Below are 16450 nucleotides of genomic sequence, written 5' to 3' on the forward strand. Positions count from 1 at the left end.
AGCTATAAGTGGACAAGACTCAACAGTAACATGGCGTCATTGATATTCTGCTCCAGGAGAAAAATCCTGGAGAAGAAATCCTTAGGCAGACAAATGTTTACTGCTTATGTTGTTAGATCCAATATGAAGTAGGAACTTTACTTTCAAATGTTTCCTAGTCAGTATATGATCCTACCACTAATATCAGAGAGAAGGTTTTCCTCTAATTTAATAACCGCTCATCTCAATGCCTCGAACTCTTCAGTGCTGAAAACACACACAGCAATTTTTAGCCAACAACAGCTAGATGGAAATATTCTAATAAACCTTACAGCTAAGGCCTGCATCAAGACAAGTTTACTTACCAGAGTCCCAAGTGTCCAGATGAGCAAGTACCCTGGGGTTTGAAACAAAAATCAGCTTGTTTCATATGCATTACTCTAAAGGATTTCATAAAGACATTAAAAAGCTTAAATGACCCTTTGATCTTTCAAAGACAGCTAAAGAAATCCAAGAACTGTACATGTGACTACATTTAGTAAACATTTTAAATAGCATTAAAAAAATTCTATCTGTCTGGGTTGCATAAGAGTAACTCTTCACATCTACCATAAATTCCCTAGCTCTAGAGGCCTGGATATTTCAGATCATGTTGTAGTGATTACAAGGATTCCAATAATTGATTTTCAGCTGGATAATCTATAAAGTAAGATATCTAATCAGATACCTAATCAACTATTGAAATGGCACATTAAATCCTTCAACATACTTGAAAAAAATAAGAAAGGGTAAAAATAATAGAAAATGGTACCTACTTTCTGGCATTTTCAAAAATATTCCTCAAATACGCTGTGGTTGTTCTCTCCTCTCTCTGGTTTGTAAACAAACAAAAATCCCCAAATGAACAGAGTAGAAGGCCAATTAAAATACTCCCTGATAAAATGCAGATGAGAAGTGAAGCTGGTTTTCCCTTTGAATGGAAATAACGCACAGTGGGACTTCAACCCACCTTCCAACTACCCGTGCTTATAGGCACTCACACATATCTAACCTACATGACAATACAGGTACATGCAAGCTCTGCTTTTGTTTAGTTTCTTGCATTATTTTAACAGAGTAAGACTTACAGGCAATCCCCTTATAAGTAACATGACTGCAAGTCTTTGCACTTCTCATAATCAGATTCCAATTTCTTTATCCCCAAAACAAAAAAAGCTAAGTCTTCTGTGTTTGGCTTTAAAACATCCACTTCAGAGACCACTCGGGAGACTGTTTCAGTGCATGCATATTTACCTCTTCTGAAAGGTTACGCCATTCCCTCCTGAGCACATTATTGTGGTAATGCAAGTGTGGCTCTGCATACTTCACACTCTCCAAGTTTGAGTTGAGTTTCTCCCAGAAGCCTTTGGGATTTTGGAACTGCAAAGTATTACGGGGAAAGCATGAATAACAGGCTGCACTCTTAAAGAAATACTTAATCACCCTCCCACTAAGTGACTGGAAAGAACTGTGGTTAATGTAGCTTCCTAACAATCTAAGTGAAAAAAGTTAAACAAAAGCAGTTGCACTATTTTTTCCCAGTACTTTAATTTCCTTGATTTGATGGCAGGCATAGCACTTACTTAAATGTGAGGTCAAGATTTGGTGCCTGTAATGCATATGCTTTGCCACCTTAGGATCCTTTTAAGTCACTGGGAAGAAATGAGTACTTCTAGGTCATAATTCATCTGACCTATTTCAGATGTTTGGGATGGGATGGGAAGAACTGCACCACAGACTACACTGGCCATATTGTCTAGACTTCCGCTGACTGTAAAAGGAGCCTTAGGCAACTCACTTAGATGTAAATGTTTACATTTGGTCAAATAAATCCCATTCCGGATTTCTAGTAGTTCCAAATAGAGGAATATCACCATGACCCCAGCAGCTGCAGGCTGCCACTATTTTCAAGCTGCATCAATACTTACATTGCAAACATCCATTTGCCAACCTCAAGTAACAGTGCCTCATCCCAGAAAAGAAACAAAATCCAAACATCTCCATAGCAATTCTAAAGCCTTTGACCCTAATGCTGAAATTAATTTAAACTCAGCTGTGAACAGACAGGAGGAAAAAAACCCAAACAAGCACACACTGGTTTCCTGAGCTAGTTCTTGGACTGAGTATAAAGATTTGAAGCCACTGTTTATAAAGGGGGAGTGATGTGATCATTGCTGAGGAAGAGATGAGATTAAGGCAATTCTTTTTGGCAGTTTTAAAAAACAAGAGATGGTACTAGCTGTTCTTGCCCCCCTTTATATACATTTACCTTCCCATACAGACACTACAGTAGTGACATTTGAAGGAAGAGAAGTTTTGAGTTCACAATATTCCTCTGTCTTGCATTAACTTGTTGGATTTTGCTCTCTCTCCCATACTTTTCTACAATGACAATAACTTTAGAAGAAAACATCAGAAGCCTTTAAAACCACTTCCTACTATAAACTACAAATTGCCAAGGAAAATAAATTGCAAAGACTCAATCCTGCCAGCCACTTCCCTCTTGCTGCCAGTGCTGATTGTCACTTTATTGTTGTAGCTGCAGCAGAGAAAAATAAATCTCCTTTTTGCTTCATGTTAGTTATATTTAGCAGCTGGAAACTAGGAGTGCATATGGCACCATATGTTCACCCTGCTGGAGCTAACTAACAAGATCTACAACCTACTACTGCAGTATGTTGCCTAAATGTTACCAATATGAAATCAGAGAAATATCAAGAATATAGCGTAAGGGTATCATCTAGTGACCAATTTATGCAACTGCGACAGCACCACCACTGCAAAATTGCATTCAGGCCACACTGGATTTTGTTTGATGTGTGGCAGGGGGGAAGCAAGACAGCAAGTTTCTTTCATATATTGAGTCTGTAACAAGAAGTGGTAGACTTCAGAGTTAAAAGCAGACACCACTGAAAACCTGCGCTGTATTAGATCTCACTTAAAAAGTCAAAAGTTTAAAATAAAGGATTATTTTAATTACATGTTATTTCTTGAGGATCATCAGGGCAAGGACTAGAAAGAGAAGGCTTCTTTGTCTTAGGTGGTGTTTATTTTGCAGACATTTCTAGACAGTCAGGAATTAATACCTAAGCACGAACACCTAAAAGATATTGTAGTACCAGAAGTCAAAGCAAGGCCTCACCAGGTTGCAATCCATGAAAAGCTCCCATGAAGTCTTTCATAAGCAGTGTTGTTTTACCTGAAGACAAAGAAAGCTCTCTGCTTTACCCCTCTGAAAGGATGCAGGGTGCCAACGACCTTTAAGAGGCGCATGTGCTCTCCCTGGGAACTGTAGTGCTATGTCTCCCCAGCAGTGAAGGTATTCAGAGAGCCGTGTAACTAACTACCTAGCAGCACAGGCAGCGCTACTCCTTAAAACATCACTCTTCACCCCAGTGGCTCAGCTCAGCATGAGGGAGAGGCTGCCTTTTCCTGCGCTAATCTCTGTGTAACAACTGCTTGCACTACACATCTTCACTCTTCTCCTGCACCTCCTCCTATTTTCTTCCCTTCTTCCTCCTGCCCCTTCCTTCTCCCCTTCTGATCAAGCCTATTCGCACTCTTTCAAGTTTGATTTCTGTGTTTAAAAAGGAAAAAAAAAAAACCAACCACAAAACCAACAGACTAACAGACTATTATTAATTACAATTCTTATGTAAAGCTTTTTGACAATCGGACTGACTGTTCCCCCTTTCTCACAGACTCTCTCAATATCTCTTGCTGAACAGGAATTTAGTGATAAAAATACACCTGTTACCCAAATAGCACAATTTTTTTAATGAATATAGACATAGCCCTCCCAAAGGCTCTCAACAATTCATGGGCTTGAGAACTCCAAAAAGCTTCTCAAAGCAACAATTCACCATTGTTTCTGTGAAATGCCACAAAATCTTTGCAAAAGAAATACTACTTATAGGACCAGATTTTTCACCAAGGTCTGACTTGTGATGCCAACACCACACACCAACTGAAACTCCAACAACTGACCAGTTGAACTTGAGCTATGGTGGGTTTGTGTCACTGGAGTGGTACAAAGCAGCCAAAGCACTAAACCTTACCCTGTGTATTATCATCTTTGTCCTCACTCAAGAGACAGAGCAATTTGCAGTCAAAAGTAGCAGGAAATATTTGTCTTTAGTTCAACTCTGACCTTTTCAATCTGTTTAGGTTTCAGACAGAAATAGGAAATGAGTTCCACAATCAGGAAGTATAGCTGCTAAAGGCATTTGCCCCCAGGGGCTTGAGGTTCAATCTCAGACAAATTAAAGGCCTGCTAACTTTGACCTCAGTGAATTACGGGGATTATCTAGCAACAAATTTTCTCAAGATCTGATTTTCCCAGGAGTCCCAGCTCTCAGGGCAGCCTTCCCAAGCAAAGCATGCAAAGCCCAATTCCCTGACAGCAGTCACGTGAATCTATGCAGCAGCACAGCTCTGATGCAGTGTTGCGGAGTGAGTGAGCAGTGGGTAATTTCACTAATTTTAAAAGATTTTGTGAATGCTGAAGCTCTATGAGCTAATTATAAGCACTGGGGAGGAAACAGACTCTCACCTCTTTAAAGTGCTACGTGAAACAATATTGTCATGTATCCAGAGTCTGCTCCCATGTGTTGCTGGCACTGTTGGGTTCAAGCTCTGACTGCTTCACATTAGCCCTCCACAACAAACTGCTTATTAAAAGCCTCTTTCATATTTTGTAGGGGAACACTTAGGAAAATTTCAAGTATTTCTCTAAACTGGAGCTGAGGGAGTGGAATGGAAGATGGGAAGAATCATTCATATTGTTTTCAATGGAAAGTACAATTTCCCACCCAAACAGCATGTGCTGTCCCCATCCAGCTCACTGCCTTTTCCAGGCCGTGCAGGAATTTGTCTAGATTTAGGTAGCCAAAGCCCTGACATCACTGCAATCACAGGATGCTCTGGACAAAACAAAGTGAGAGGGTCATGAACCACTGGTACCAATGGCAGCACAATGAAATATCCCTCGAAGCGGATATACGTAGAGATATGTAGAAATCCTACACGTCTGTCGTGCCAAGTTTACCTCCAGCTAATGAAGTCATAAAATGAAGAGGCATCAATCAAATCTAACAAGAATTAATTCTTGGAGGACCTTCCCTGTTGAATGGAAGAAGTATCTTCAGAAAAGGGAAAAAATACATCTTCGAGCTAGCAAACATCAGTCTGAATAGTTGGTATTTTAGTAAATGCATAAGACATTTCAAACAAAGCCATTTTCTGTTCACCCCCATTTTTGGATAGGGCTGTGGAGACACTGCTTCATTAGTAGCACACCCCCACCCCACAAAGAAAGCTCCTAACCTGCAAATATGAATGTGGTTTTATACTGGAACTTACCTCTAACACAGGTAGAGAAATAATGTCTGTTGCACATGTTACTCCAGGGATAATCTATAAATACAGACAAATTATAAGAATATAAATAGTTTAGCATAAAACATGGGCCTGTTTGGGTAACTAAGTGAATCTCCATTACCTGTTTCCTTCGTGAAACTAGCTAGCCAAAACTGTACATTCAGTTTTGCCCAAAAGAAATATGGAAGATGTTTCTCTCATTCATCTCATTTAAAAAAAGACAACATATTAGAACAGTGTCAGATCAGAGAAATTAAAATAAGCTATTTGCTCTAACTGTACAGTCTTGCCTGAAGTTATTTTACTTCTGCAAATCTTAACTCTACTGATACTGTTTGTCTTGGAAATAACTGCATGATTTTGCTGGTTAAATACATTTTGTATTCATTATAAACCTCATATGATAAGCAACAAATTAATACCTCATTATGAAAACTGAGAAATTTAATCATCTGTTCCATTATAGTAGCTGTTCTTGTTTTATAAATGCTTTTATTTATTGACAAAAAATAGGACTAATGGAAAACACCACTAAGGTTAAGACTTGACAAAATAAAATAGACATAAAGCACAGATATGGATTTAGAGCATGTCTATGAAAAGGTAAGGCATACAAGTTAAAGGTTGTATTAAACGAGAAAAAATAGACTCCCTCTAGCTATTAAAGTACCAGCTGTTATCTTACCCCAATCCAGTCAAGCAGTGATGTGTAGGGCAAAAGTTTATCCAGGCTGTGAGTTTCTGGACACATTCTGCAGTACAGGGAGGCTGAATGCAATGTAAAAAGATTTATAAGGGCAAGATTGTATAAACTATCCGTTAACAAGAGTAGGCTTCACAGTCAGTTCCTTATCTAACACTTTTTTAGGGACAAATCCTGCTGCTATCTCTGAAACGGCTTCCTCCATGGTGGAACTAGTCCCAGCCTGTGCACAAAAGGAGGAAGAGAAGTCCAGATGGCTGCAGGGCTGGGTCAGCTGCTTGGCTACAGCTCAGCGCTGCAGGGGTCCTTTGTACAAAGGCTCAGGGCACAGGACATGCAGTGGCTAGGCTGAGGAATCAGCTATTAGAAGAGAGTATCATGATATGCCAAATCCTTATGAAAAAATGGTTTGGGCTGGGCTAGAAGAGATTTGTTCCTCCACTCCAATCTCAATTATTTATATCCCAGATACCCAAGACAGGAGCCAGATGGAGAATTTGCTCCCCAGTGACCTAAAATAGCGATAAATCTATTTGTCCTACTAGACAGAAGAATGCATTTGAAAAGTTTTACTGCAATCTGATTTTGAGAGATCTATGTATCTTCTAAACTACTGGTATTGTCTCTAACACCACAAAATACAGGTCAGTTAACATAAATCATAACCAAACAGTTTGGAAAGAAGAGAGTCAGTTTGTGACACTGTGGCTTCTCCTTAAGTCACAACTAGGGTATGCATGCAGGAGAAGAAATACCTACCAATGATAAATTCTTGAATGGGGTCAAAAGAATGACATGTTGATAGGTTCTCAGAAATCCACCAAATAATCTGTCAGAATGAGAACAGGGGAGTTTGTCACATCTCTCTGTTTAAGCATGTATTGTAAGAGACTGTAGAAATTTTGTTTTCAGTAGTAACACTCTGCATGAAGTAGTGGTACAGAGATAAATGTTTTCAGGACAGCCTTGACCAATAAAGCAGTTTAGGCAGCCCAACCAATGAGCCTCTGTTATGGTTTAACCTGGCAGGCAGCTAAACACCACACAGCCGTTTGCTCACTCCTCCCCGCCCCCCGTGGGATGGGAGAGAGAATCAGGGGGCAGGAGGGGAAGTAAAATTTGTGGGTTGAGATAGACAGTTTAATAGGACAGAAAAGGAAGGGAAAATAATAATAATGATGATAAAAGAATATGCAAAATAAGTGATGCACGATGCAATTGCTCACCACCCACCGACCGATGCCCAGCCAGTCTCCGAGCAGCAGTCACCACCCCCCAGCCAGCTCCCCCCAGTTTATATACTGAGCATGACATCATATGATATGGAATACCCATTTGGCCAGTTTGGGTCAGCTGTCCCAGCTGTGCCCCCTCCCAGCTTCCTGCTGGCAGGGCATGAGAAGCTGAAAAGTCCTTGACTAGTGTAAGCACTGCTCAGCAACAACTAAAACATCAGTGTGTTATCAACATTATTCTCATCCTAAATCCAAAACACAGCACTGTACCAGCTAGTAGGGAGAAAATTAACTCTATCCCTGCTGAAACCAGGACAGCCTCTTGGCACTGCCAAAAGGTACGTGTGAATCAGTACTTTTCTTCTTTAGCTGATAACATTCATGCCCTGACCCTGCTTTGTATAAGACATCAGTCACTGAAAAAACTTAGAGGAGGGTCTTTTCCCACCTGCATTTCCAGGTCTTCTGTGTGTTGGAAGCGCAACAGAGCACAGTGTAGAGCTGCCAATCTCTCGCTGTCTCGTTTGCTGTTCTGTAGGAACTGTAGTAAGGCGCTGTCACTGATGCTCACGGCATACATACGTCCTACGTGGCAATCCAAGACTGTTGACGTGAGTGGGGATCGGATGGAGCAGTTTTGCAACACGTCAATTCTTGCATCCTCACCTGAAGAACATTGGTTTGAGAGTAAAAACGATTAAGAACTTAAAATTTGGCTGCTACCAGTATTTCTCTTAAGACTCCCAGGTCCCCAGCAGCAAGAAACAGTCTGCCTCTTGTACTAGCTGCCCTGGTATTATGCTGAAAAAGAGGAGGAATGGCACTGGCTGGGTAGAGGAAGTAAATTAGGAACACAGTCCATACTCAGCTCTCTCCTTCCCTGCTGAAGCAGAGAAGGTGTACAGATTTGAGGCTCACAATGCTGTTATAGGACAAATCAGAGTACATAGGATGGAACAGAGAAGGGCATGAGGCTAGTAATAGAGATTCAATACTAGAATTAACACCTAGGCATATTGGTACAGCTCAGAACTGCCCACATGCAGAATCATGAACAAACTTGTATTGGTGGATCTCTTACCATCAATCCCAATGGCCAGAACAGGAAGATTCTGCTCTATGATTACTGATTGAAGCATCAGATCAAAACCACTTTATTTATGCTAGTACTAAGGTTCACCACCACAGTACTATACAGCAGGATTCCAGACCCTTCACATCAGAGAAATCAGGCCCACCATACAACAGTGATGCTTTCCACTCATTTCTAGCAGAACAGTATTTCATTATGTATATACAACAGGTATTAGCTTCCTGTGATGCTGCCCCTGCACCAGTTCCCACTACTTTCCTCTTCTTTACCCAGGCAGAAGAACAGATTTCTGTTTTCAAACAAAGGCCCCCCACTTCCAAAAATAACCCACTTCCCATAAAGACATGTTTGTTGGAAATGAAATAACGTGCCTCTCAGATGAGACTCTAAATCAAATTGCATCAGCCTGATCAGGTGAAGGAAACACCGATTTCCTTTCCCCACACCCTCCAAACACACACATTTAGAGCAACTCAATTGGAGGAAGGAAATGTAAAATCAAATTTACATCTCCATGTGAAATTTGAGAACAGTGGAGGACCGAGAAGCATGTGCAAAGAGGGGGGAAGGGAAACTATGAAACTAAGGCAAAGAATTTCAAATTCAGTGAAAGGTCTTCTTCCATTTCATAACAAGCTAGAAGTACGTAATAGATTAAGTATGAAATGTCACTTCAGATTCTCTTCTTAAAATGGAAAGTGGCAAAAATGCCATTCTTATTTTTTCAATCTCTCTCCTTCTTCTTTAGAACACTGTACAATAAAGCAAATGTTAAGAAATACAACTTTCATGTAAAGAGATTTGAACAAGTTTCCACTACCACAGTAAAATTACTTGAAGCAGCAGTCTTACTATACCTGTCAGAAATAAACTATAGCACAGCAGGTCAGGATGCTGAATATTCAGGAGGTGCAGGAACTGGCCAGGCAAATAAGCAGCCACATAATAATCTATTTAAAGAAATAACAGTGGTCAATTTAGCACTTGTTCACTTATTTGCTTTAAGAGGCTGTTTCACATGATTCCCATCTTGGCCCACTTCTCTCCGATGGAATTGATTATATCTAGGAAATATAAAAGGAGTTAATTAAAAGCTGCTGTTGTATTAACACAGGAAACACTAGCAATACATTTGGGTTTCCAGGGGAGGATGCAAGAGTCTTGAGACACTCAAGAACTCAGCAGCTGATCTCCAGAGCAGATTCTGAGGCAATTTCAGAGGAAGTTGCTTACTAATAGCGAGGTATTGCAGTATCAAATGCCAAATACAAAAGTCAAGCAAAAAAAGCAGCAAAATAACACAAACTACTTAAAGTCAAGAAAAAAAATCCTTTCCTTCTAGAGAAGGGTTAGCCATTTGTCTCCCTATTGGGGACACAAGCGGCAGTCACACAGGGAAGTAACGCAAGTAACCTACCAAGATTCATAAAAGCCACTTCCTTCAATTGATGAGATTCTGTTCTTTCTAGAGAAACTGTAAAAGTTTTGTTGTAACCTGGGGAAAAATAATAATACTTTAAAAAAACCCAAACAATAAACACCATCTGTTACAAGCTAAATATGACTTTATAGCTAGAAACTTCAGCAGCGCCAATACACCCAAACAGGGTATTTCAGACTGTTTTACGGGCTTGTCTGTACAGATGGATTTACTTCATCCTAAACAGAGTTGCTTCATACTTAGTAGACCTGCACCCACACAATGCAGTTATTTAGTATGCAGAAACTGGCCATGCACTGCAGAGCCTATGTTCATGTTTAAAGAAGCATTCCATCCCAGAGAAAGCTTGTGTAAAAATACCTCCCCCCAAAAAAAACCCAAACACAAATCTTTCATGTAGCTGTGCTTCACATTTTGGTGGTCTTTCAACTGCTTTAAAGAATTTCCAGTTTGTTTATCTGCATGCCCTATTGCTGCAATTTAGTTCAGCTCTGTTTAAACATAGGTTAATTTCAGACCTGCTGTGTTTGCATGGGCTTTGCATCAGCACAGCTGTTATTTTATTCTAGACTTGCACCTTCTTCTGGCATCCAGTAATAATGACATAGAGCTCTCAAACCTCCTCAATCTCTGAGACAAGTTGAAGATTAAAATAACTAAGGAGACAATGACGCCCTCCAAATGGCCATGCTGCAATATCCTAAAGGCTGAATGGTGTCATGATCAGGATGCTACTTAATAGTGCATGAAAACTCAAGATAAGACAATAGATCCACAGTTTACAGGACCACCAAGGAAAAAGGTAGATCATGAGCCATGCTTCAGCCACTCATCCAGGACTTTGATTCCTGACCCTAGCAGAGATACGCTTTATCTATGCTGCAAAAAAAAGAAAAAAGTGAGACCTCCAAGACCAACGGCAAAACTACAAATGAAGGGGTATCTAAAACAAATAGTTTTTCACACGAGATACCGACTGAAGTTTGCTTGCAATGAGTCAGTATACTCGTGATCACCACCCTGTTACTTGCCAACGCAAACACATGCAAGCTAATACCAGCACTGCAGAATACACTTCCAACATTGTGACTTTTGTGTTTATGCTACATCAAGTGACTGCTTTAACAGGGGGCGGGAAGCTTCCTTCCGAGTTTGCAGATGCTGCAGCACAGACTGAACTCCTTATATGTCTCCAAAATGTGGCTTATGGACCTGATATACCACTGCTTCTGTGGGTCACCTCAGGACCAGTCTTAAAATTCTCTCATATGACTGATGAATCTTACATGAATCCACAAACAGCTCTGCACCAAACAAATCCATTCCATGAAGGTCATTTCAGATGCAGCTGGTCAATGTCACCATATTTATCCTCAGTTTCTTCCTGGTACAGATAGGGAGGTACAAGGGCCACGGTTGGCTCCAAGCAACGCAACCACCCTTCAGCTACACATCAAGTACACCTGGGGAAATCAGCCCTTCACAGCAGTACAATGCAGAGTGCTGCCACACCCAGAATGGACTTTTCCAATTTGTTAATGCCTTCAAGAACACAAAAATGCAGTTCATTCAGTCCCACAACGTTCCAGCAGCAAAGCAACATGTTAGTGCAGCTCTGACATATGAAAAGCTTCCTGGCACAAGAAAGCAAACGCTTAAAGTAAAAGACGTATGTTGTCCACTTGAACATGGTTACTCTATACTATGCAGCTTCTCAATTGGGAAATAATTCACCTCTTTCCTCCATGTATCAAATGAGAAAGATCTTGCTAATAACAATGTGTTATTCTGATCAGAATAAAACAATGTTCTTTATTCTTTTCAAGGAAAAAAAGGGTCTTAAAATTAAGAGCTAGAGCACCACTTACATAGCAACTATTCTTACAGTCAGTGGGTGTTGCACCTCTTGCTGTGAAAATGACACATTGAACTGGAACTCTAAACAGACATTCAAGCTAAGAGCTGTTGGCTCTATTTCCCATACAAATGCCTTATGGCATAAGTACAACACACCTGCAAGCTCACACAGATTTCAACAATGTTTGTGCTCAGCACACCGGAAAGTCTGCCTAGAAATAAGGGACCAAATTAACAGCCACTCATGAGGCCACTGGTTTGAAGCTACTTGTTCAGCATCAGGCAGGAAGTCTACAGCAAGAAAGTCAACTTTGCAGCTAAAGGCAGCTGCTGTCTTTAAACACCAGCCACAGTAGTTTATTGTCTGCACACTTTGGTAGTTGTTTGTTTTGCAAAGCATTCTATGACTCTTTCAGCAAAGTGACATTCTCCAAAATAAAGCATAACTTAACAGGTTAATCTTACCTTTATGTAAAAAATATATGGAGTATGTTATTTCATCAGGAATATCAGAGGCTAGACTACAACACACACACAAGCCTCCTAAAAAGACAAAAAAGGAAAAGAAAATTCACTTGTCCAACCAAATACCTAGATATCTTTACACTGCACAAAACTAAAGCAAGACTGTTTCCAATTAGAAACTAAAAATAATCTCTCAAAAAAGGTAAAGATTACAGAAATATATATCACATATCTCTTAACCATCATTTACCTAGCGAAACACAAAATAAGAGAGAACAGAGAGGCAACATAGCACAATGGAAACCTGGGTTCTGACATGGCCTGTCCTACTCTTTAGGAGAAGTACATTTTTAGCCCTTCCCAGTAGAAATCATGCTTGCAGCCAGAAAACCGATCAAGCCTTTCTCTCCACAGGAGAGAAATCTCTAGATATTTTCTGTTCAGGGACTGTCAAATATGCACAGAACAACATAGTAAAACACAGTTTGTTTGCTTTCTAAGTAATTTCATATTGGCAGCAGCATGATACACTACTAGAGCTTTCTCACATGAGAAATGATAGTCACTTCTCCCCTTTCCAGCCCAAAGAGCCATTAATTCCTTTTCTAGGAGAAAAGTCAGTCCTCAGCACAAGCTTATTTCAGCCAAGGTACTCTGTGCAGGAATGCTCCCCCCTCCCAGCCTAATTCTAAATCAGACTGATACCGTTTTGACTCCACTGGATGGTAGCCCTCTGTCCATCTCTTATGAAAACTTTAATCCACTTACTCCAATGCTTTGGCAAGCTGCTTTGGCATTCATGTTAGAAACAGCTTCCAAACCACATTATCCCAATACAGTTGGGAAAGCTGGGCCACAACTACGACCATACACCTTTTACCTTTACTGAAAGTTTATCACTTAAAAGAAAAAAAAAAAGGTAATACTAATACAGATACTGTTCTGTAAAAAAAGAGGTTTATGTATACAAGGTATACAGAAAAATGTACAGTACAGAAAAAGCACAAGTACAAAAAAAGCACAGCTACCAAGGTATTTTACTTGGTTAAATGCCTCGTACTTCAGACCACAAGGCCGTACCATAGCTGTGATACAGATATGGCTGAGGTACTTCACATTCTGGGGAAGGTAAATACTTTCTTTTGAGATGCAATTTTTTTCTTCTGCGTATTCTTCGCTGATTGAATATTGTTTGATACAGTTTTGCTTGGATATTTGAGTCATTCAGACAACAGACAGGGCATTTTGCCAGAGCACTTGGCATCTTTCAGAGTATGCATAATTTTTAAAGTAGCAGCATCAGGACTCATGAGGAAGACTGGAAACGCTCCAGCAACCCACAATGCTGTTTTATTACCAACAACTCCCTTCCAACACTGCAAATTTCTTTCTTGTATGCTGGAGGCTAGTGTATACACTGTTCTGTAAATTGTGCAACATGCAAGTGAGTCTGTTCAGATTGACGTGTCAGTGGGTAATACATGCAAGCTGACCACAGAAACAGTGGCTATGGGGGACTATATTAATAGGACATGCATCTTTCAACTCTAGGATACTGGTCCAAATGTCAACAAACATACGAATAACAGAAAATATCAAATGGTGCTTCATTAATACAGATAGAAACACGACAGTATCAGATCAGCAAGTGTCCAAACAGTGTTACATCTGATACCATCTTGGCAATCCCATTAGAGCAGCCAGAGACTGAGAATATAAGACAAATTCCTTTCCTACCCTTACCAGTGCTCTCTGCAAATTAGAGCTGGGTTATGCTGATGCAGGGAAAGCTTGTTATCCTATTGCACCTATATGGTAAGCGTTTCATGTGAAGGCAGAACCAGGTCTTCTACACTGTCCACTTCAAAATCATCTGCAAACAGTAAGAGCTGTAGCTAAATGCCACAAGGTGAGAAGACTCACATGACGATATATTTGGATGGACTCTTACCTTTTCAGAAATAAAAGGGAAAAAAGATCTCAACCGCAACAAAGTGAAAAAAAAGGAAGCATTGAAAAATTAAGTTCTACTCATACAGGGTAACAGCAAGTTACTACATTCAGCAGAATTAGGGAAACAACAATTACAACTCTGCCACTTGATAAATAAACATCATACCACTGAAATTGTAAGTCACCTATGAAGACATGAAGTTTTCATTAAGAAACTTTAACCTCAAATTCCTCATTTCTGTTCATGCAGAAGCGTAAGACATAAGGCTGTACCAACATGGCATCCGAGTGTCACAATTCAAATACAACATTGCACCAGGGCTTTTTGTCTAGTTGTACTGGCTTAGGAGTGACTTGCCTCGCCTAACTTCAGCCATCCAAACATCTCTCATTTAGACTCCTATACAGCAAATGAAGAATTATGGATAGAAGTAATCATCCTCTGGAGATGCCTATTTCTCTCTGTATAGTCCAGATGCTTAACTTTTAGGCAGGTAAAGTTAGGTGACGGTAATCCAGGGTTTATTGTCAATCTTACTGCCTGCATTTTTTTTAATACTGAGCAAATTTAACTGAAAAGTACTTCTAAAGCACTAAAAGAAAACGTAACAGCCCAGTGTTGTTTAAATAACCACTGAATTCTAGACATACAAAGTTAATTCTGAGACTAGAACTGCTTGATCTCAGCTAATCTAGAAGTACATAGGGGGTTTTATATGGACACATTTTGTCTGTGCTGAGTCTAAGGAACAGGGCTACTTTTCTTCTACTGCGGATGTTTGAGAAAGGAAGAGTGATTTCATTCAGAGTTCAGATCGGCAGTAGCCAGTAACAGTTTTATTAAATGGGAAATTGCATGGAATATTCCATTTTGAAGTTATGCCAGTTATTCTTTGCCAGAGATGTCCGAATGGTACAAATAGGGATATCGGCATTAATGTTTGAAGCATGCTAGCAGTTCCACAGAAGGCATAGTCTGCACCCCAAAAAGCTTGCAGTCCAGTTTTGTCAATCACCATAAACAAGAGGCACAAAAGGGAACTTTAGTGTGATTACCCACAGTGTTCTTCAATAACTTGATATGGTCTCAGCGACAAAACCATTTGCTCCAAACCATGTTACTCAAAATGGGTTGTGCAAAGTAATCCTCAGTTTCAAACAACATTCAATGAAAAGCCACATACAATAATCTCATTTAGTAAGTGTAATTGTCAAATTATGTGTTTTACATTAAGCACAATGAAAAGCGCATGTGAAAGGTTCCACACAGAATTTAAATACTGTGTTACCAGATGGAAAAGAACATTTTACTTCAGGGTAACCAAACAACAGTCTTGTTGGAGGAAGACTGAATTTCATCCTAAACTAAAAGGGGGTGCTTCAATCTGAACAAACCCTAGAGAAGCATAGGTTTAAGAGGAAACATACATATATATACACAAATGAATAACATTTTCCATTATTGGACAGGCTGTTTGTATACGAAATAGTCTGTCTTGCTAACAGAGGAAAAGTAGCCTAATCTACATTTGGTAGATAGAAACTTGGCTTTCTCTTATTTCTAATTCCTTCCCTCTAATCTTTGTAAGCATGCTGCCTGCCTTGGTAAGAAAAAAAAAAACATGTAAGGAAACTGTATTTCACCTGATTTGCATTAATGGTCATTTCAATGCAACTGGCAAATACCTCAGCAATTCGCCCATGTGCATAGAGCACACCTTAAGAACTGAGATGTAAAGCTACTTCTGCAACACATCATATCCCTATACAACTCTGTAGACTATTTAAAGGTTAATCAGATACCATCTCTGCTTGGCAGTATGGTCTAATTTAGAAGCTGAAAACGCAGGCATCTGATGAACAGATGCCTCTTGAGACCAGTTTTTAATCAAAAAAAGCTCATAGCATGCATTAGGATGCAAGGATACTCCTAGGTTTAAGGACCATTTTAGGTTTAAGTTTAGGGAATCATATATATACACTAAACCCTTAAGTATCACATACTAAGTTTAGTATAACATATTTGGACTTTCTAAGTATCACATACTAACAGCAATATGAAGCTCTTAGAATCTGTATTGCATATGCTCCGTTTATGCATGTCCACTCTTAACACAATTATATACTATGTCAGATACCCACACAACAGACCTAGCCAAAACCTTCCCTGAATTTAGTTTCTAACACATTTTTGGTCAGCTTTAACATTAAATTACTCTACTGTAATACACAACCATGCTTTGGTACCACCTGTGTTCTGAAACTAGCAGAAGCTACAGTGTGCTTAGACTGAGATATTTCACCAT

General features: G+C 39.7%; 1 protein-coding gene across 3 annotated transcripts in view; it reads right to left on the minus strand.

Moving 5' to 3' along the window:
• The window catches only part of GSAP (gamma-secretase activating protein), a 44860-nt gene that overhangs the window by 15205 nt on the left and 13205 nt on the right, over positions 1-16450 (minus strand). For all 3 annotated transcript variants that reach the window (XM_009289069.1, XM_009289070.1, XM_009289068.1), the window contains exons 12-21: positions 12192-12269; positions 9846-9923; positions 9286-9378; positions 7784-8001; positions 6860-6929; positions 6083-6165; positions 5380-5433; positions 1273-1398; positions 795-850; positions 345-376 (exon numbers count right to left, since the gene is read on the minus strand). In XM_009289069.1, the coding sequence (XP_009287344.1) occupies positions 345-376; positions 795-850; positions 1273-1398; positions 5380-5433; positions 6083-6165; positions 6860-6929; positions 7784-8001; positions 9286-9378; positions 9846-9923; positions 12192-12269 (888 nt within the window). The remainder of the gene's footprint in view (positions 1-344; positions 377-794; positions 851-1272; positions 1399-5379; positions 5434-6082; positions 6166-6859; positions 6930-7783; positions 8002-9285; positions 9379-9845; positions 9924-12191; positions 12270-16450) is intronic.

Source organism: Aptenodytes forsteri, unplaced genomic scaffold (genome assembly GCF_000699145.1).
Source record: "Aptenodytes forsteri isolate BGI_AS27 unplaced genomic scaffold, ASM69914v1 Scaffold137, whole genome shotgun sequence".
NCBI lineage: Eukaryota > Metazoa > Chordata > Aves > Sphenisciformes > Spheniscidae > Aptenodytes > Aptenodytes forsteri.